Source organism: Penicillium manginii (genome assembly GCF_028828005.1).
Source record: "Penicillium manginii strain IBT 31320 chromosome Unknown utg000004l:1.0-7231830.0:1.0-7236170.0, whole genome shotgun sequence".
NCBI classification, from domain to species: Eukaryota; Fungi; Ascomycota; class Eurotiomycetes; order Eurotiales; family Aspergillaceae; genus Penicillium; species Penicillium manginii.
This window is the reverse complement of record NW_026643105.1, coordinates 2051923-2073090: the sequence shown is the minus strand read 5'-3', so window position 1 is coordinate 2073090 and position 21168 is coordinate 2051923. Positions and strand designations below refer to the sequence as shown.

Here is a 21168-nt window from a genome sequence, read left to right as displayed (position 1 = left end):
AATTATCATCATGGTAATCTGATCCACAGTCCTGGTAGCAGAATAAACCCAGAGCAGACAATACCTCGGTACTCATTGTCTTGCCAAGCATCGTAAAAGTCAAACATTAGAAAGCATTCTCAACGCTATGCAACAAACGCCAACTCCAAAACACCACCCAAACACACAAGCCCATATATCCAACCGCAGACAAACAGCGTGGAAAGAGAAAGAAATTGTACAAAAGCGCTCACGGCGCATACCCCCACAGCTAGTCCGACCAGAACCCAAGACCCCGTCGGGACACAGGCCTAAAAGACGCCCGCACGAGCCATAACATCATGGAACTGTTCCAAAGTAACACCAGCACTAAGTCCCGCCCCACCATTCGCTTCAAGAATCATATCCTTAAGCAACTCATCGTCGACAGAGTCCTCCTTCAGCTCGCGGGCAATGCGGCGCAACTGGGCCAGCGAGATCGGCCCGCTGGACCCACGCGTGAAGAGCTGGTATGCGTCGTCGACCTCGGCGACCAGGGCGTCGTCATCGCGGGAGCGCAGTTTTGCCGCGGCTACGGAGACGAAGGGTGTGTAGGGGATGTGGCCGGTTGAGGTTGGGTCGAGGGCGGAGAGGATGGTGGAGAGTTCGGTTGAGTCTGTGGGGGGGCAGACCGAGGGCTCTGCGTAGAGGGGAGTGATGTTAGTTTTATCTCGGTGAATTGAATGTGTGACCAAGGTGGGCTTGCGCAGAAGCTTGCGGGATATTATCGGAGGGAGGGGAGGATCTGGACTTGACTGGATTGGACTGGACGTACACTAATGCCTTGCGCACATCTTCGCGGGGAATGACGCCTTCTTTCTCCTTGGGGAAATCTTCGTGGCTATCTGCGAAGAGCTGGAAGACTTCTTTGATTTCGTTCTCCTCCTCGGCTGAGATGTTGTTCTCTTTGGCTAGTTTGGATTGGCGCGCGCGCTTGGGAGCTGCGGAGGAGCTGGCGGGAGCTCCGCGCCTCTTGGGAGGCTGTTTGTGGAGGACCAAGGTTAGAATATGCAGCGCGAGGAAGTGAATAATTGGAAAATGCGAGGCATACCATTTCTCTGGCGGCGAGACTCGGAGCGGTGGCGGCCGGTCGAGAAGGTGAGATCTAGAAGCAGAGAGGTGAATGCGATGACGATGCTGGGGCGGCCAATAGTGGTGATGCTACCACGTGACTTTGGTGGTATATATGACACTTATCAGGATTTCCTCATGTCCTTCGGGACATTTGGTCAAATGAAAATATACAGAGAAGATTAGCATGGCCCCTGCACTAAGGATGACACGCTCAATCAAAGAGAAGCTACCAGTTTTTTTTTCCTTACAGATGCTTCGTTGAGGTAGGGTGCATGGTTGAAGTTTTTGAGCCTCCGTTCAAACCATGGTAAAGTGGGAGATCTTTTTTGGACGCGTTTGGGAGTTTTGGTTGCCTGAGGCATGAACAACCAACCGACTTCGGGAGGCATGGAACCAGGCTTATTAGGCTCTTTCAACTGGGCTTAGGTATTTATTATTTTGTTTTTCTTGATTCCAAGCCTTTCCAGTGATACGGTGCTGGAATCTTCCAAAAAAAATGATTTTCAGTATTCATTATATTTCAGAAAAAGAGACCCCTCCGGTATATAAACGGTTAATAAGGAAGCACTGGCAGCTATTGTACTCTATAATTTACATGTCCAGTTTGAAACTTCTTCGTAAATTGCCAGTTCCAGGGGCCCTTCAAGTTCAATTTTGAATATCTAGGTACCTAGTTTAACAGGAAAGATAAATAATCCCGTTAAATCCAGAGGAGCGAAACAGGCAAACCTTGAGCCGTCAATCAAGTCCATGTCCCATTGGCAGGCCCGAAGTACCCGACATCTGGCATAGGCTTATAAGGCACACCTTGTCCATCCGCAGTATTCAGGTAGACCGTATTCCCCCACCAATCCGGGAAGACGGCGCCAGGATAAGAAATGCAGAAAAATATAACGATACCACTAAGAGCGAGACCGGTGTCTAAGGCAGCAGCCAAGATATAGTTATACTTCGTCCACCAGGCAAAGAATTTCCGGCGCAGGAAATGATTGAAGATGAAATTGACAAGTGCCCAGCTGGAGTAGTTGATGCCAGTAGCTAGCAGAAGAGAAGGGTTAGTGACAGTGACAATTTGTGCTTCTTGGGAACGGAGAATCCAAAAGTGTCGGGTAAGTAAACACATACCAGGCGGAACATTGTAAGTCCCCACAAAGATCAGAGGCCAATTGATCATCTTCCAGAACCGCTGCTTGGTATAGCGGTACATAAGCCAAGTAACAACAGGAGCCAGAGCACCGATCCAGAAGAAATGAAGAAGTCCCGAGTAAATCTTGCCGGCGGAGTAGAGCCGACGCGGACCTACAAGGCCCCAAATCACCGAGGACGAATACACCGTCCGTCCATCGGGACAGGTGAAATTATCCGACTGGTCGGACTCGCAGATCCCATCGATATGGCCCAGCATCCAGAGCGTGACACCGCACTGAGTAAGCGCGCCAAGAATCGTCGCGACGCCCTGTGCCACGAACGTCGTGCGAGGCGGAACCTTGAGGTAATGCGCCAATTTCATGTCCATGGCGAAATAGACGCCCTGTCCCACGACGTCTGTGGAAAGGATCTTGAAAATCATGTTTGCGAGCGGGCGCCCTTCGAATAGATATCCGCCTATGAACTCGGATAGAACGTTTAGTTGGTTTGCGTCGACGTTCGTGATGCCCTGGACGATCCCGCACGGTATCATATACAAAGCGGGAATTATCAGGCCCAGGAAGACGCCGTAGACGGGGAGTCTAGTGTCGTAGACTTCGACCATCGCGATTGACATGCCTGTGATGATGAGGATAATTGCGCCGTACCAGTACCATGGTGTTTGTTTGTAGGATGCGCGAATAAGTCTGGCGTGAATGTCTAGCTTGTTGCGGCCTTTGAAGGCTGCCCAGACGTCGCGAGCATGCCAGAGACCAATGTGTGAGAGGACAGATGTGATGGCGGCAAATGACGGGCCATACACAAAGGCGAATGTTGCGCCGAGGTATGGTGGTGAGTAGTTGCGGTACGCGGTTTCGTCGAGACTATGGTCTGCGGCGATGACTCGGGCAGTATCATATAAGGCACCGGTGCGATCATAGACGTCGCTGGTCATAAGGGGCAGGTACGCTGTGAACCAAACATTGGTGTAGTAAAGGATCGGAACGATGATCCAGAAAAAGAAGGCAAATCCAGCAAACACGTTGATTGCAGCCCATGACGGAGATAGGAGGGGGGTTCGTGTTGTACGCAATTTGGCTCCAGTCGAATGTGATCGGGCTGAGTCCTAGTCCAGTCTGCATGCCAAATAGCTGATTCACAACGACGTTCTTGGGGGCGATCCAGCAGACCCATGTAAAATAGGACAATGCTGTGAATATCAGACCCGGGAAGAAGTACCAGAGGAACCCACCCCCGTTACAAAGAGGAAGAAGCGTAGACGAGAGATGCGCCATCCATGCGCCACTGTGTTGCTGCGCGAATGTAAAGTTTCCAGCATAGCGCAATTGGACAGGACGCCGGGCCAAATGATACGAGCTGGCTCAACCAGCCACGGAGCCGCGAGGCCAGCGACTCCGAAGCCGAGGAGCTGTGCACAGAGGACTATCAAGACGTAGAAACCAGTCTTCAGCTTGAAGTTGTAGAAGTTTGCGCTTGCGGCTTGAATGATGTTTGTCGAGTCGGCAGTTGCATACCCAAAGGAAACATTGCTCATTATCACAATCAGTGCATGTTCCTTGATGTTGAATTTCCGGTCTGGGTTGAGCGTCAATGTGCCTAGGGGTCCCAACGAGATGGAAACCAGAGGCAGTGTCTTTGCCAGGAAGACACCCATTGGGTAAGCAAGTAGTTCCGCGACCAGGGCAACAATATGCACCGATGGATATCGGAGTGAGAAGAACTGGTTGATGCCGGAGCCAAGAATCGTGAACATCACTCCCAGAACCCACATGCGCACGGTGTTAACCGGCATGCTGGGATCATCTGTCTCAGGAACAACAGATCTGACTATTTCTATTGTGAGTATTCAAGATTAACGTCCACAAGGCAGGGGATGAGAACTCACCCTCGGGAAACGGAGACCGATGTGACTCGTAGCTGTACTCGACATTCTCAATAGCCTCCCCTGGCTCTTTTAAGTCGGGGGTCTCCTCTCCCCCCCTCCTCTTCCATTTTCATGGTAGGGGTGACTGTTTCAACTTCAAGTTCTTTGGATTCCATAGTATCGGCCATGGTGCAGTGGAGAGATTGAAGAGCACACGAGCAAGAGGTCTGCGAGGAATGCGCCGGTTCAAAAGGCCGCGCAATTGCGCCGGCGTGCCGTCCAAGTTTATCCCGTCTTTCGCCATGGCTCAAGGTTGGACTCGGAGAGAGACTAGTGCAATCATGGGAACGCGGGGAAGCATTGAGATAAGGCTTGTAGGGAGCTGTGATGCTTGGAAAGTGGAGTTGTTGGCCGCTAACGGGAGCTTAGCTCGAGATGGCAGGCTGAACCCCGCGCCATCGTCCTATCAGCAAGTGTAGCATTGTCGGGCTAGGATTGAAGTGCCGGTCTACTAGTAGTTGGGCACGTTCATCATAGAGATCATGTGGGAGTGTATTCCAAGATTTAGTTTGGAGATTCAAGTAAAGGGAATATTAGGAGGACTGGGGGTTGTCTAGCCCTGGAGTAGTACTAGTAAACTACTGCTAGTATCTACTAGTAGTCGGATTTTCCAAGGTCAAGCCTCGCGACTGAAAGACGACTTCGAATGGGACTCGGGGTATATTTCCTTATCAGCGTGCTCTGATTGAGCGCACGGAGGTACTACTAGTAGTAGAACATGGAACACTAGACTGTACTAAAGATACTACTAGCGAGATAGACTTAGATAAGACTGTTACAATCAAATTTAAATCCTACACAAGCCAGAGTGAAAGGGCGGGCCAGATAACATGATAATGTTGGGTTGGGCGATTTGCCTTGCACGACGAGTTTGTTCATTTTAGGTATCAAATAGGGCAAACCAGGACAGCACAACACAACACAACACAAACCTTGTAGCACACACGCCTGACTCTTCTATAATGTTTGCACAAAGCAGTTGCCACGAACCCTGGAAGAACGCCTCCGAAAAAGAGAAGATTCACCGCCAGTTGACATGCCACTCAACCCATGTCAACTTCCTGTGTCCACCCTCCACAATCCTTAATTTCATGCATGGTCGGAACAAAGTACTATACACACTGAACCTGTACCCCTAAGTGCCTGACACCTCGGACTAGGCATGAGGGGCAGGATAAGGCAGGACAAGGCAAGACAAGGCAGCCCCTCACCAGAGAATTTAGTCCAGTAGTCACGGTCCTAATTGCAATTTTCAAACATTTTATACATGAAGTATGTAGGAAACCGACACCCGCTGGGATCTACTCTCCTCTACCCGCCGGATATCTACCAGACGGACGCAAGAAGTATCTGCCCGATACGAAAGTACATCCGCGGCCTATCCGCAAACTCACAGTACACAGGCAGCGCAGCGCAGCGCACTCGGGCCGTTTTCAACCCTCAGCGCCAATCAAAGCAAGAGGAACGAGGTGGATGGCATCCAGGCGGAAAAGCGAAGAAGCGCCCGCGAAGACGCACCGTCCGCCACCGTGCGAATTTCGAACTCCAGGTTCGGGTTAGGTCAGACCCCGGCTTGTCACAGTCGGGAGGATGCCTATTGCGTCTGGTAGAAGCATTTTCAACGGGCGCGGGATGTTTCCATCGCAGGCTGGAGTGCGGATGGAATAATGGTCAGGAGGGCAATATTTCTATTTCGGGGAGACAACTAGTACGAGAGAGCCTTGAGGCGAGACGAGGTGAGGCGCGGAGGTGAGGCGGGCTAGATGAGTCTGGCCCGGTCGGACTGTCTTTGCTTCGGGGGGAGACGTCGAGTGGCGAAAGGATATTAATCTTACCCAGTTGAGTGAGACTGGGGGAAGATCAAAGCAAGTCAAATCGATAGATTGGTTGAATCCAATAGAATCAAATCAAATCACATCAAAGAAGGCAGCTCCGCCCCCAGGTTTCATACTTTGATGGCTGTCACGAGCAGATGAATCAAATCAAATCGAATCGAGTCGTGGACCAAGTCCAGTCAGTGTTAAGTTTTATCTGAGGTCAGATCAGAAGTGCAACAGTGCCATCGAATGGTCATCGCATCACGGTCTCTACACATCGCATCGCAACGCAAATGCCAGCTATGAGTCAGGGGCTTTTTTTTCACTTTCCACAACAGCAGCCAGTTACTCGGTGGCACCAAACTGAGCTCCCCCGCGACACGTCTCGGATTCGCGGTGAAGAGTCGCGCCCATCACCGTAGAGGACGATCGCTGCAAGCCCCGACCGTGCAGCGGACGCGCTTCCGGGCCATTGGGTTACTCACACTGCAGTGACCAAAGGACAGAGCGTCTGCAGAGGTACTCCGTGCTCAGTACGGAGTACCGCCAGCTCCTTGTCCAGCTGGAATGTTCAAGCTCATCCCTCGCAGATGAGGTCAGATCCAAGGAAAGCCAATCCAAATGCAATTTACCCGGCCCCATGGGGTTTGGATTTGGGTTCCATGGTTCGGGGGGGTTATGCTTCCCGTCCCCGTATGGAGAATGGAGAATGGTGAATGGTGAAGATCAAGGTTATCGTCATTGTACACGGCCTCCGTACTTCGTGCTTGCCTGGAATGTTTGTCTCGCGGATCGGGACGACAGAGGCGCCCTGGATCGGGATACTCGCAGGTGGCTACGGCGGTGGCTACAAATTATCGGGTGGCGGTGGCCTTTGACACTTGTTTTGCTCCGAATTCTAAACCGCTCCCCCCCTGGACTGTTAAGAGCAATTTCACTAGGCGATGTCCAGGACAAAAGGTGTTTGGACCTGTTGGATTTCGAACTCCGACATCTTTCTCTATCCCCCGTTCCATCTAACGATTCCTATTTGGAATCGAATCGACTGGGCTTTCAGCCATTAAGCACAAAAAAAAGGACCGAGCGCCACCTTGCTTTTCACGATTTGGTTTGGAGATCTTGCATATGTACTGCAGCTACAGCTGCAGCTGCAGGGAAGGCCGGAATCGGTGGAGGTGGAGGTGGGTATGTTTGAATGTAGGACCAATTGATAGTCCAACTGGGGGGGATCATTGACAGGAGAGCGGAGATCAAAAAATGTGAGCGAGTCCCAACATCCGATTTGCCAGTTCAATTTGGCTCGCTAGGAGCTCACGGCAACCAATAATGGTCGGAAAGCGCGCAACCGCAGTTCCGCCGGGCTAGCCCTCGATCCATTAAACAAAGAAATAACCGTCGTGGCGGATAGACCTGTCTACTTGTCGCTTTCGCTCTTTTCTTTGAACCGGGACTTTTGCACTTTGTACACGCCTGGTAACGACAGGCTAGGAGGGTTTCCGTAATCAGGGGAGGGATGGCGGAGGAGGCGGGCTTGAATCCATCGGGAACGGACACATACGTCCTCGATTGCTACGGAGTTTGATTGACCTGCCTTTTTGAGAGTTTCGTTAAGGAGAAACCGCCGGCGCCGCCCCATTCGTGTCCACAATGAGGCCGCAACATTCATATTACTCCGTAGGAGAGGGAAGAGAGACATAGGCTCTACCCGAGGTATTGGTAGCAGGAACGGGCGGCAGGCGGATGAAACACCGAGGGCCTGGGAAAGGGGCAAAGGGCCACGATGCTGATGCTCGTCGATCAACATTACAGTATGGATGATAATTATGGGCCGCGGCCCGACCCAAGAACCAGACTCTGGCAAGACACGGGCAGTGGAACAGCTCGAGTGATCGTCTTTCCTAAGACAAAGGTACGCGTGAACCTGTCAAATTCCGATGACCTCTGTGGCGGAAGAGAGGAGGTTGCAGTTGTAGGTAGTTGATGTATCTGATGTCAAGTTCGACGGGCCGGCCGCCCCCCCTTTATTTCCTTATTTCCCCGGGGGCCAGCGCGGAAGTACGGAATCTGGAGATGGAGGTTCCTGGTGGCCGGGTCGTCCTGCGCGACGATGGTGATTTATTGACCTGTCGACGATCATCTTGAAGAAGGGGGCACCGGGGAGGCGGATTTATCCACTTGGGTGCATCGGGGGGGGAGGATTGCTGGGTTCCGCGATCTGTGAGGATTGATTGTACGGATACATACTCCGGGAAAGGGAGGGGTTAGTTGGTGTGTATGAAAGACAAGAGTACGGAGTACTGGAACTGGATGATCTGGATGATCTAGGATCGGATGCATGGCTGATCATAGGTGGTTGGACTGGACCAAAAATGGGAGTTCATTTGATTGATTCTTTGAGTGACAGTGTTAGTGTGATATGTGGATGGCCGATGTTCGGTCTGGACTCGGGACAAAGAGGGACGAGGGACCCTCTGAGGGGAGATGGCAGTGTGAGGCAGCGGACATGGGAGTTGGAGACGGGTAAATGGGGAAACGCTGATTGGAGGGAAATTGGGGTCACCGGGAATGGGAGAATGTGATTTGGTTTACAAACTGGAATAATAGATGGAGGAGAAGAAAACAAACTAATGGAATAAATAATACATAAGAAGAGAGTGCTACTGTATACATGGTTGATAGTAATTAAAAAAAAGGCTAAGTGTAGTAGGACGAAGTACCTGAGTATCCGACTTCGTAGAATACTCACTCTAGGATACTCACAACACCTCGGCTGAACGTTGAGCCAGTGGGCCGCGGGAACCTTTACTCCGTAGGACCTTAACCGTTAATCAGTTAACCTCCAACAGTACCCCTTTAGGCAGGAATTCGCCCCGGACCCGCCCGTCGGGCCCAGCCCCGGCTCTTTCTATCCACATGCGAGCGCGAACTTCTCCACGGGGGCTCCCTCGGGACCTTCTAGCCTTCTAGCCTCGAATAACTTCTCTTAGACTCGTCCCGAGGTGAAGGACCGGTGGAGGCGGAAGAACTACTCCGTCGAAAGGAGAACCGCCCTTGATAATCACCGGATGCCCCTTGGGTACTCCGTAGATTCCTTCCTAAAGGTTCCCCGTACTTACTCCGTATCAACTATCGATTATCGACTATCGATTGACCAGGATTATCGACGATCAACTGTCACATTATCGAACAAAGAAACGGTGTTGACGTGTGCTCTCGACCGTTGACCGCCAAACCAACAAACATCAAGGAAAGTACGGAGTGAGGAGTACCATAGGGTACGATAGGCACAGAATCCTTTGCCATCCGGAATCCCGCAGGAGACTATAGAGTACGGAGTACTCCGTTGATGTGTTAACCCTCCAAAACACCACTTGATCGGAGCGCTCTGTCTACTCTCTCTCTCTACTCTGACTCCATACTTCGTCTACTCCCGAGTACTCTGTGTCAGACGGATACAATCCGACTTCCCCGGAAGTGATACATCGGACAAAAAGGGATACACCAGAAAAATAAAGAAGAAAAAGAAATTCGAAATTCCCGATCGAGCAGATCTGCAGCTGCAGACGCTGATTGATCGCCCACCGGAAGGGCATCCGCCTAGCAAAAAAGTGGGCGCAAAAGTGGACAAATTTCAAAAAAGGGAAAATCAAAACCCGAAAAAGAAAAAAAGAAAAAGAAAAAAAAAACCAGGGCCCCATTTGGTCTCCATTTTGGGCGCAAAAATCGAATTAATTGATTTGTCTCGGGCCTGCAAGGGTGTCGCGGCAAGTCTAGAAGCCTTCCCCGGCTTTGATTTTAGACATCCGCCCTTTACACCGTCTTCTTGATAAACACTCCATTCACTCCACTCTCCTCCCACTTCTCTTTTACTACATTATCTCACTCCCACCTCGACCTCACTCACCTTCATACACTCACCACATTACTCTCGACTCTCCACCATCCACTCTCACCACCCCTCGCCTACTACTATCTCACGATATCTTCATCTCCATACTTCCACACCATCTCCACATCACCAAAATGGTGATTCCAATCCAGTCGCGTCTTAGCGGCCTATCGCCGACTAAATCGGCGATCCTGGCACCTGTTGCTAGTAACGACTCTGCTGAGTTCGGCTTCAGCTACAGCGGTAGCTCATTTGAATGCTCGCCCATCTCCACTCCGTCTGCTCCTCCACCAACACCCGCCGACTCGTTGACCGATATCCACCCTCGCAAGTCGTCCTTCTCCAGTGAGTATGGAATGGGAGCCGCCTGTGCTTTCCCATCCTGGCCAAATCGCCCCTCGCTGTACAGTGGCGACCACAGCGACTCATTTGTCAACAACGCGTACCTCACCGACGAGGATCTCCTCTGGATGCCCGAGAATGCGGGTATCGCCGAATGTTGCGAAGAGATCGAGCAACAGCCCCAGATCTTCTCCTCCATGACTATGGAACAACAGCTCAAGCTGGTCCGCGCTGCGGCCGAGGAGGAAGACCGCGCCCGCTTCATGGCCAAGGTCGAGGCCCATGCTCGAGCCACCCAAGTCGTGCGACAAGCCAAGTTGGCCCGAGTCTGCGAGTCTGAGTCCAACACCAGCTCTACTACTGCCACTATCACTCCCAAGCGCAGCAGCAAGAAGCGTCGTCCCGTCCTGACATCCAAGCGTCGCGCCCACTCGTCATCAGCCAAGGTCATGACCAGCAACTGAGAACCTACACTACAACCAAAGAAAGTCGGTTGTAGCGCGGGCGCTTCAACAAAACAAACACTCGATAAGATACCATTACGACGACGACACTTCTTTTCTTCTTCGCTTCGCTATTCGCAATAGCCTCATGTCTTCTACCAATACTTTTTCTTCATATCTACCACGACCAGCCCTTCCACGCATTTGGTTGGAGCTCCTAATGTTTCTCAATCACCCGTGATACCCGCACGCCCCAAGCGAATCAGATGATAAAGCTCAGGCAGCTGCGAGATCGTCAGCAGCGCCGATCACACCAAGGCGCACCGGGGGGTACATATTTCTTTTTTCTTCGGCGCGCCGATGACGCCAGCAAAGGGCATGGCAGTAGCAATCTTCGCGACTGTTAATGTCAATGGTTATCTCCACATGCCCCGCGCTTACCTAATTTTTCGCTGTCGGCGGCTTCCAGAATTATCTGCCTGGTGCCATCTACCTCTCCATCTGATCTCCCCGATGCCTCCGATCTCCTCCTCTCCTCCCGGGAGTATCTTCGATGTACCCCCACACCACACCGCCGCTTCACATTGACTCATACTTTGCATTTTCCTCCGTTGTCGCATCTGCAGCGCTTCCGTTCGCCTTTTCCTGTTTCATCCTTTTTTCCATTTTTTTTTCTTTCTTTTCTTTTCTTGCCCCTCCATTTTCCCCACTTCCATTTCAAATGATTTCCCACGGTCTGATAGCATTTCCGAAACGGACCCGGTGTTTTTTCTTTCCATTTTCCTTCTGCCCGTTCTAGCGCTTGATTTTCCGCTCCAGATACCCCCGATCCCGAATACCCCATCTTGTATCCTTTTTTCCATTTCCTATTCATTTTCGTCCCGATATCCGCCGCACAATACCAATTTCAATTTCAGTTTCAATTTCCAAATACAATTCAAATTTTTTTTTTTTTAAAAAACCTTTCCATCTTCCCCGTTGGGATATTATTTCTTCCGCTTTTCTTCAAGATCCGCCTGACGGCTACTGCCCCCCACCCCCCCATGGGATCCCATTTTACCCGATCCCGCCCTCCGCGCTATCTCGCCTTGACGCCTGAGCGCCACGCCACCAAAGCCACATTGTCCTCTTCGCGAGTGTCGGTGTGAGTTGGCGCGAACAGGTCGGGCACGCAATCGGTACTTTGGAAGAAATACAAGTAACAAACAATCTGCCTGATCTACATATCTGATTCTATTATTGATTCAATTATATCTAGTCACAAGTATAGTATGTACGTATCGTACTTTGTAGTCACGGTTTCAACCACGTAGATGATCCAAGTCTTATTACCTAGGTAGTACTTAACAGTACTCGAGTATATACAACCTTGAGAGAAATCATTTAGTCACCGCCATGCACGATGCCAGCGTCGCACACCGTCGCACCGCAAGTCTAAAAATGGAGCCGGACCTGGACATGGACATGGACAGGACATACAGCCGGACCGGAGCCGTCGCCGTGACTCGGTCGCGCCTAGGCCAGCGGCTCCGTTCAGCCCTGCTCGCCTCGCCTCGTGTTCGTCTGTCGTGTGCTGGCTCGGTCTCCCCGTGTCGATGTCAGTGGTTCGGACTTTCTTCAGGCCGGTTGTGACGGGCGGCGGGCGGCGGGCGGCCCTGCAGATGGCATGCAACGGTGAGATTGGGCTTTGTGCGAGTGAGGGGAGGAACTTGAGGGACGGCGAGACGAGGTTTGGTTTGTCCTTTAGTGCGGTTGCTTGTTTGGGGTGGATGGGTGGATTTGCTTTGCGGGGTGGGGGCATAGTCTGAGGTAACTTGAAGGACATCATACCTACCTAGGTACTCTTTTTGTCATTTACTTCTTTGGGAAGGAGGATGACCCTAGAAATGGCGCGTTGATTTCTAATCCTATCTGACTGTGACTGGGTACCTTATGGATGAATGGTAATAGATGGTTGGCCTGGGAGGGTAGCCTGTTGATCGAGATGCTACTATACTCCCATTTCTGACATGCATGTATTAAGTCTGGGATGGACGAGGTACCGGATACTAGTACTAGTAATAGCTACTGGATACTTGGAAGATTGGTCGGTGATTTCTATTCATAGACAAAGTTGTCACTGTGAGTCAGAATTATACGATATCGAATATCCCTGACCCTGGTCGGTCTCCAAGCCGAGATACCCGATGATTTCATTTCGCCTGATGATCGGTGAAGAGATTCTACTAGTAATAGAGAGACCCGGAGAAGACGCGTTGTTTATGCGGGCTTGAGTTTGAAGCTAGGACTGAAATGCATTTCTGACTAACTGGTGAGGTAATACTAGTATCGAATGCGGAGTGAGTGATACTCGCTATGTCTAGTATAGATCATATACTAGTTCTTCTATCAATCGTATGTCGACTTGCACGATGGACTAGTAATGGCAGGCGGGACGTGTCTTGCCTCCGCAGAGCCTCTTGTAACTTAGATGCGATAGCCTTGCTTCGGTACAATGGAAAGCCAATTTTGAACGAACCGGTATCTTCAATCCATGCCTTTATTTGACACATTTGAAATTAAATAAAATTAATCAGAATATGTACGACTATTGCTTTGCAAACCTTGGGAACTTTCTATCATGACTATACATGATACTCGATGACCATAGAACCAAAAATTGGAAGAAGATTCTTTTTCCAAAAAGAAAAGAACAAAGAAAATCCTTGGGAGATAACATCTCTCTACATGCGCTGACCAGGTACACCGTTGCGGGAGGCCAAAGCCTCGATGGAAAAAGCAGAAAGAAGAGACGAAGAATGTATATCTATTATGGAAGAAAAAGCATTTCTACCTAGGTAATTACAGACGATAACACCACCGCAATCCAAGCCCTTGGTTCGGGGCTAGCCCGAGTCAAAAGCGAGATACAGAGAGACTTGACGCGGAGAAGAATCAAAGAGCTAAGATTTCCATCTATCACAACCCTTTGCCAAGCAATTCACCCCCAATCTCTTTCAAAAGCGGTTCCTTCTGAACAGCCGAGATCTGAGACTTGGCTCGCACGGTATCGGCGACGCCCATTGCTCGACAAAGATCCACCAGGGCTCCGTCGAGCGGTGCTTCGTAGACGAACAGACCGAGCGCGAATAGAAGACCGTGAAGAGCCTCGATGCTCTGGTCTTCGCGAGAGATGGCTTCGAGCAATGAGGCCGTGATCTCAACCTGATCTTCCTCCGTGAGGGGATCGGGGTTCCCATCGAAGCGGGCGTTATGGTTGTAGGCTGCGAGGTTGTAGGCGAATGAGGCTGCTACAACGCGGAGGTTGGAGTGCGAGTCTAGGAGGGAGTTGATTGCCAGGCGTAGGGTTGTTTCGCGGAGGGGAGATGTTGGTGATGTTAGTTGATCCGGGTATAATGGTGTGCTGAAGAGGTTGCAGGATAATTGGAGGGCAACGATGCGCAGGTTGTAGGGGCAGTTGGAGAGGTCGCCGGTGGATAGAGGGGAGAGAAGGGTGAGGAGGGTCTTGTGCTGGGTTTCCTCGGCGAAGTAACCGCTCACGCGGGGATCGAGGAAGATTAGGCGGACCAGGTCGACGACTGCGAAAAGAGAGTCGCTCGGGAGTGTGGTGTAGGCTGATTGCAATGAAGTCGCGAAAGTGTGAAGGTCTGGAACTCTGATATCTGCGACTGGGGTATTGTCATTGCTGGCAGACTGGCGCTGCTTGACAAAGTCTATGATCGAGGCGACGTCCGGTGTCTCTCGGAAGGATGCAGGAAGCTTCTGCACAAGCTTGTCCAGCGGCGGAACTTTCTTATAGGTAACAAAGTTGGAGATAGGTCGCTGTAGGCTGGGCAATCTTAGTTGGCGATGAGGATGGGTTGGATTCGCCATCTCCAAAAGCATGCGGACATTCCCCGAGAGCTGGCCTGGATTGGCACCGCTCCACTCATCCAGTTTCTGCCCTTTCAGAAATGTCATGAAGGTCGGCGTGGCGCGCACACCGTACTTCATGCTGACATCGTAGGCCGAGCCAATATCAACCTTGATGAGTCTAGCTCGATCGCCCGCCTCTTCCGCCAACTGATCATAGGTTGGATAGACGACCTTGCATGGCGGGCATGTTGAGGAAGTAAAGAAGATGACGGCGCACGTGTTTGATGCCGCAGCTAATTCACTCTCTAGCTGAGATAGACTGTTGACATTGCGGACCGAGGCGGGCGCTGGATGTTGTGTAGCCCTTGGTTGCTGTGCGGCCTGTGGCTGAAAGCTGGGCCCAGGAACGGTACCAGGACCAGTTCCCTGTGTGGACCCCCGCAGGGCGTTCTCAATCTGTGGCTTCATCATCTGCCCAAACGGGGTATCTAAAAATGTGCGCGGCAAGTTGCGGATGTGCTCTGGAATGCTTTTTCCAACTAGGAACATGGCAAAATCCTGGGTGAAGTTGTTGCAATTGTGAAGAAAGAGATCATAGGACTGCCAGAGTATTAGGAGAGCGCAGAAAATGGACGAATTCCCGGTTCACATACCTCGGGTGTATAAATTGTGGCCAAAGATCCAAGGTATTCTTCAATTACCTCATTTGGAAGCTCTGTCTGTCCCATGTGCACCTTTTCCATGGGCTGGCCATGATGAGTGCTACCGGGATTGGCGGTCTGGATGCCCTGACCAAAAAAGTACTCCACGCCATTGAGAACAAGTGCAGTGTGATAGATTGCATCTATTTGGGTTCCTGTCAAGGGTTGCGAGTACTGATATGTCCGGTTAGGTGAAGCTCATGCTGTACCATCTTTGTTGATGCTCTGTTGGTACGTACCATACGCGCAAGACCCTGCGAGGCAAGTCAGTTTGAATGTACAATATTGAAAATTAAGGGCAACGCCGCAACTTACCTGGGAGAGGTCGTAAATATATAGCTCGACGTCCATTGGGAAAATGATGTATGGGATGTTATGGAAGTAAGTGACTTGATGGGGCCAAGTCGAGTTGATATGCACAGCCCAAGGCAGGCAGCGATCGGGTCACGTCAGCACTCACATTCCGGTGGCTTCGACCATTTTCTGGCGTTATGGACACTTCATATGTATGATCGGGACACTACATCACCATATACTCATTGGCCATGTGAATATTTTATCCTATCATCATTTTTAGAGAATAAACTCAATAGAGAGAAAATTAATTCTGTATCACAGGGAGTATACGTAATAACCAAACGCAAGTCACATGGTCATTCTATTTGAATCACCAACTCAGTATACCTCGGCATCTATCTAACTCCTTCCAGCCAGAATAACAATAAAAGAGGAAAACAATTCTATATCATCAGTCTCTTCCCCATTTAACCCAAAGTGATTGGCATTTCAAGGGTACCACTGTAGTCACAGTGAAGCTTAATGCCATCACTAGGGTTATTCACACACACCCAGTTGCTGGCCTCCGCCTTCGAGTCCACCAGGACCTGGCCCTGCTCTTGAATGGGATCAGACTCGTCACGTTTGAGGCCGAGAGTGAATTTGTGCAAATCCGGTGCGCCGTCTGGGAATTGAATGTGATATTTTCCATTGTTGCAACGAGCGCTCTCCTTGGGCGCGTGTCCATAGGTCCTGTTGATTTGGTCATTAGATCCAGTGTCCATGGAATATAATTCTACCCTTTTGCTTGTCGCGTTGAGTGAGACTTACCAGATCAAATTACAGTCGGTGGGAGTGTCATTTGGGTAGTTGGCATCGGTCAAGACAAAGTGCATGGTTGCGTCGAGGCCGACGTTGGCGTTGAAATCGGTGATTTGGAGGGAGGTGGCTTCGCGCTTGGTCGAGGCTGGAGCAGCGAAGGCCGAACTGGCAGCCAGGAGAACGGAGGCGATGGTGTACTTCATTCTGAAAGAATTGAATTGAATCTTTGCTTTGAGTCTTGTGATTGAAATGGCTTGAGATAAGATGCTCTTGTGTCTGATCGAGAGAGAATCGGCGGACTCTAGGTCCCTTTATAAACTATTTTCATTTTATCATTTTTTCCTGTATTCCTTTTGCCAAGAGCCATTTGTAGTCTCAATGAGACATTCTGATGAAACCTGCCCGTCAATCTGGGCGCAAAATTCCCCCTCGATTCGTACTCTGTAGTCCGCAGTCAGTCAGTTGAGAGAACCCTGGGGCTGAGCGTGCATACACAAATGCACGACCCGAGAACAGCAGTAAACTGGGACGCCTTTGCAAGCGCCTCCACGGATGGAAGGAGCCTCTTAGAACAGAGGAACAGCGCAGTTAAAAGCATATCCCCGCATAATAATCGACTTCATCCAATGATCTATTTCGGGACCCGGCAGCTGCCGACGCCACAGGGTAAGGCCTCCAACCTTGGGATTTCCACTAGTCTACCTACATATGGAGTAGTCAGGAACCGCAGTCAGATCTTGTAGATCACCACTACAAATCCTAGTAGTAGCTCCGTTTTGTCTCAGACAAGCACAGGCTCAGGCCAGTGTGACTGCTGACCTGTTGCATCTTGCGGTTATTTTGAGCTCGTAAACTCGACCAATGATGTAAAGATCATCTTTCCGTAAATCATGATGATTTACGGCTCTGGTCACAAGTACATGTGTTTAAATCGTTCTACATCACATTGAAGCAGAAGGCATCTATGTCAGTGAGTCAATTATTCGTGCAAGATTCGGTCGCTTAAGGCTATAACTTGACAATCTTGGCATCGCCTCTCCTTTCGTGCCTACCTAGGTATCAGCCTTGGAAAACCTTGGAAGTGGGATTTACTGGACTTTAGTTATTGAACTTCGGAATGGATACTAGTACTCGGAGTCATATTGTTCCGCTAAATGGGCCAAATGACTCGAACCAAGACTCCAAGCTACTACTAGTCCTACTGGCAGTAAATGAACATGTTGAACTTGAAGATATCGAAGAATTATACATTCGTCAAGAATGACTAAATTGCAAGAACAGTTATCATCACTCGTAACCCCTATGCTCCATTTATTCCACCCTGAAAATGCTAAACATTGGACCCAATCCCAGAAACAGACAAACCCAAGCCCAGACAGAAAACACACGATGGCGACATTACATCTCCTCATACGCAACATTAGGGTGCATAACGTAGAGGACCTTATCCTCAGCAGTCTGTTGGGTGCTGCCTTCAGCGTCCATCAGGTCCGATGCGATGCGTAGCAGGACGTGATCCTTGACCATACGCTTCAGGACCTTCTTGGCGAGATCGCGCTCACGCGCCATATCTTCATGGGTGTTGAGCTCGCCCTCAATCTGCTCGAGATACCACAGGATCAAGTCTTCTTGCTCGACACCTTCGCCCTGGTTGACCTCGTCCTCACGGATGCGGCGCACGATCAGGTTAAGAATCTTAGAGAACTTATCGTATGTAATCTTCGTCTTGGCGCGCTCCTGTTGCTGTGCTTGATCGCCGTCATCGCGCATGGGGCTGTCATTCTCACGGTCACGATCGTCACCCATTTCATGGTCCTCACCATTCTGGGCGGGGACATCGTCGTCCATCTCGACGTCATCCTTCTCGACGGTGACGATACTCTGGCGCAGAAGGTCGTAGGCCTCAATGACGAATTTGGGGATGACTTCCTCCACACAGTTGGCCTTGGCAACAGCCTCGGACAAACGAATGAGGGACTCAAGTTGACGAACCGTGATACGGTAAGACGAGCAACCTATACCACCTTGTGCATCGTTGGCACGCAGTTCCTTGTATTTCTCGACGAGAAGAGCCTTGGCTTCATCAGTGAAGACAGGGCGGAAGGTTCGCGCAAACTGGATATAGCGCTGCAGCTGTTCGGTGCTCAGCTCAGGCTCGACAGCCTCGTCGCGGTTCATGTGCACGTTGACAATGTGTTCGGCCAAGTTGCGGTCGACGCTCTCCTTGGGCTCGTCACGGATGACGAAGAACACATCGAAACGACTCATGATGGGTGCACTGAAGTTCAGGTTTTGGCGAAGAGTAACCTTTTGGTTATAGCGACCGCCGATGGGGTTGGCGGCGGCGAGAATTGAGGCGCGGGCGTTGAGTGTAGTATGGATACCAGCCTTGGCAATGGAGATGGTCTGCTGTTCCATGGCTTCGTGAATGGCGACTTGGTCCGCGATGTCCATTTTGTCGAACTCGTCGATCGCACAAATACCACCGCCGTTCTAGAAAGAGAGTTAGCTGTGGCCTTTTGAAATATTCTTGGGTAAGGTGAAGACTCACAGCCAGCATCAGGGCACCGGCCTCAATGGTGAATTCTCCAGTCTCGGCATCCTTTACCACAGATGCTGTCAGACCAGCGGCGGACGAGGCCTTGCCACTGGTATAGACCGCACGGGGGTGCAGGGAGCAAACATATCTGGATCGTCATGTCAGTAATACGAAAAAAAGTAACGGGATCATAGAGGGTTGACTCACTTCAAGAACTGACTCTTACTTGTGGATGGGTCGCCGACAATGCAAATGTTGATATCACCACGCAGCTGCAAGCTCTCGGCCTGAGTTCTCTTACCGACACCACCGATCAACTGCAAGAGAAGACCTTTCTTGATCTGACGGTGACCCCAGATCATCGGAGCAATTGAGTCAACCAAACGCGAATAGATGTACTCGGAGTGCACGAGTCTCTTGAGATCCTGCACTTCGGTGGGAGTCAGACTTTGAAGGAAAGCCTCCTGGGCCTTGTCGTCGTTCATATCAGGTTCCTGGTTTTGGTTCAAAGAGGCCAGAATATTGTTTGATTGACCACTGAGCTGCTGCTCGGGCTTCTGGCCGGGGGTAGTGGTATCTGGGGTCACCATACAGGCCAGGAAAGCGAGCCGGTAGGTCAAATCACGAACACCCAGGGACTTCAATCCAGACACTCCACCACCGCCGACCTCGCTTCCACGGAAAGAGTTGTTATCGCGAACTGCCTCGGGACGCACGCCGGGAAGACCCAGCTGGCTAACATCGGGGACGACAATCAAGGTACCAGTGAAAATGCAGCGCTCACCAGCCTTGGCACGATCAACCATCTCACCTCGCAAGATGACGTCCATCGTACGGGGCATGCTACCGGTAGGGATCTCGTGTGAAGACTCCTGGAGTTTAACCTTTTGCCAATCAACAAAAGTACTCTTGCCAATATCCAGGCGCCAGCCGTTGCGGTTACCACATGTTTGGTTCGGACATTCGGTGGGCTCGGTGTATTTGAAGGTTTGTTCCACATTGTTCACAACTGTCTTACAGCCCTCGCAAATGAATGATCCCAGTGACAACTCCGGACGGATTTCTGACGTCCGTGTGACCGTTCCGGAGATTGAGAGAAGTTTGCCAATCTGCGAGGTGCGAAGTTGGCGGAGTCGTGAAACCAGGGGCAGGTTGTAGAAGGCAAGAGCAAACAGCTTATCGGTCTGTTGGTGGCGAGTCTTTTCGCGAATTTGGCGCTCCAGGTCGGGGTTATCAGAGACGCTGGCGTAAGCAGATGCGATGGAGGTGCTAGGTTGCGAGTTGGCACTAGCGGCCAAGCGATGCGACACAAAGTAATCACCCTCGTATTTGGCGACGAGGTTGTGAAGGGCCTTGGTGAGGAAAGGGAGGAATCGATAATATTGACTGGCGATGGCGTCGGCCAAAATGGGGTTTTCCAAGGAGGTCAAGTGTGTGAAGTCCACGTAGAGGGTTGACAACTCGAATTTCTTCATGCCACGAATCTGGGCAATATAGTATTTATCACTGAGAATCTCTCCAGACGATGGAGGGGCTGATGAAGAGGGTTCCTCCATGAATGTCTCGAGCAATTCCTCAAAGGCCTGTTGCACTTTTTCTCCGGCCTCATCAACCACGGGCGGGGGGCCCGAAGCGTATGGGTTTCGTAAACGACTGACGGCAGAAGTACTGGCTCCAACGACGCGATCATCAGGGAAGGCATTCATATCACTCATGGGACCATTGCTTTCGGAGCGTCGTGAGCTAGGTAGATGGTCGGACTGCAGATTCTCGCGAGCGCCTGACCCCGAGCCCAGCTCGGACTGGAGGACGGCGTCGAAAAGGGAAGACATGGCAGAGAGCAGTGACGAATTAATGCTCTTGCGCAGATACCGAAGTGGGGGAGGATTGGGGGGGGAGGGGGGGGGGGAGAATGGAGGTATTGGAGGAGGAGGGGAAGCGGTGATGCTCGACAACTTTCGACCCTTCAGTCTTTGAACACGGGCACTAAGGGGGACTTTTTCGGTGACGCGAGACGCGACTTGGACGCGTTGATGGAATAAGGTTAGTCCGAACGCGTTAAGTGGTTTCCTAATCGGGAGGGGGCAATCGGGAAGCCACCAATGCCAACTTGAACCACCACCAAATCCGAATGCCAAGGCCACCGAGTCCACAGTCCACTCGTCCGGGACGCCTTCTCTGCAGTTGCCGCTACTCCGTGCAGATGCAGCCCCCCTTCGCACCTTCCCGAGGAAATACCGGTTCAAGACCGCCCTTTTCGAGAAGTCAACCAATCAGATGGATTAACTGCCCATTCTGACTTGCTTCTCTCCGCCTTCC

At 50.9% G+C, this 21168-nt stretch overlaps 8 protein-coding genes across 8 annotated transcripts; 2 read left to right on the top strand and 6 right to left on the bottom strand.

Annotated features, from left to right (window-relative positions):
* Window positions 1-290: 290 nt before the first annotated feature.
* Window positions 291-1366, bottom strand: N7533_004486 (EF-hand superfamily Ca2+-modulated protein; the record flags this gene model as incomplete). Its single annotated transcript, XM_057101136.1, has 3 exons — window positions 291-658; window positions 711-1123; window positions 1341-1366. The coding sequence occupies 3 exons, from the start codon at window positions 1364-1366 to the stop codon at window positions 291-293; spliced, it is 807 nt and encodes a 268-aa protein (XP_056960766.1).
* A 468-nt stretch (window positions 1367-1834) lies between these two features.
* optD (uncharacterized protein) lies at window positions 1835-4409 on the bottom strand (the record flags this gene model as incomplete). The annotated part of the gene is made up of 4 exons (XM_057101135.1): window positions 1835-3346; window positions 3473-4068; window positions 4127-4186; window positions 4322-4409. The coding sequence occupies 4 exons, from the start codon at window positions 4407-4409 to the stop codon at window positions 1835-1837; spliced, it is 2256 nt and encodes a 751-aa protein (XP_056960765.1).
* Window positions 4410-5432: 1023 nt separating this feature from the next.
* On the top strand, window positions 5433-5775 carry N7533_004484 (uncharacterized protein; the record flags this gene model as incomplete). The annotated part of the gene is made up of 2 exons (XM_057101134.1): window positions 5433-5725; window positions 5748-5775. 2 exons carry the CDS (start codon window positions 5433-5435, stop codon window positions 5773-5775), a joined length of 321 nt encoding a protein of 106 aa, XP_056960764.1.
* Window positions 5776-10005: 4230 nt separating this feature from the next.
* On the top strand, window positions 10006-10677 carry N7533_004483 (uncharacterized protein; the record flags this gene model as incomplete). The annotated part of the gene is made up of 1 exon (XM_057101133.1): window positions 10006-10677. The coding sequence occupies one exon, from the start codon at window positions 10006-10008 to the stop codon at window positions 10675-10677; it is 672 nt and encodes a 223-aa protein (XP_056960763.1).
* A 1366-nt stretch (window positions 10678-12043) lies between these two features.
* On the bottom strand, window positions 12044-12457 carry N7533_004482 (uncharacterized protein; the record flags this gene model as incomplete). Its single annotated transcript, XM_057101132.1, has 1 exon — window positions 12044-12457. The coding sequence occupies one exon, from the start codon at window positions 12455-12457 to the stop codon at window positions 12044-12046; it is 414 nt and encodes a 137-aa protein (XP_056960762.1).
* A 1157-nt stretch (window positions 12458-13614) lies between these two features.
* N7533_004481 (bifunctional C97 family peptidase/thioredoxin family protein) lies at window positions 13615-15563 on the bottom strand (the record flags this gene model as incomplete). The annotated part of the gene is made up of 4 exons (XM_057101131.1): window positions 13615-15111; window positions 15165-15386; window positions 15452-15466; window positions 15528-15563. 4 exons carry the CDS (start codon window positions 15561-15563, stop codon window positions 13615-13617), a joined length of 1770 nt encoding a protein of 589 aa, XP_056960761.1.
* Window positions 15564-15976: 413 nt separating this feature from the next.
* Window positions 15977-16513, bottom strand: N7533_004480 (uncharacterized protein; the record flags this gene model as incomplete). Its single annotated transcript, XM_057101130.1, has 2 exons — window positions 15977-16241; window positions 16320-16513. The coding sequence occupies 2 exons, from the start codon at window positions 16511-16513 to the stop codon at window positions 15977-15979; spliced, it is 459 nt and encodes a 152-aa protein (XP_056960760.1).
* Window positions 16514-17708: 1195 nt separating this feature from the next.
* N7533_004479 (MCM DNA helicase complex subunit MCM6) lies at window positions 17709-20681 on the bottom strand (the record flags this gene model as incomplete). The annotated part of the gene is made up of 3 exons (XM_057101129.1): window positions 17709-18803; window positions 18862-18997; window positions 19057-20681. The coding sequence occupies 3 exons, from the start codon at window positions 20679-20681 to the stop codon at window positions 17709-17711; spliced, it is 2856 nt and encodes a 951-aa protein (XP_056960759.1).
* Window positions 20682-21168: the final 487 nt, after the last annotated feature.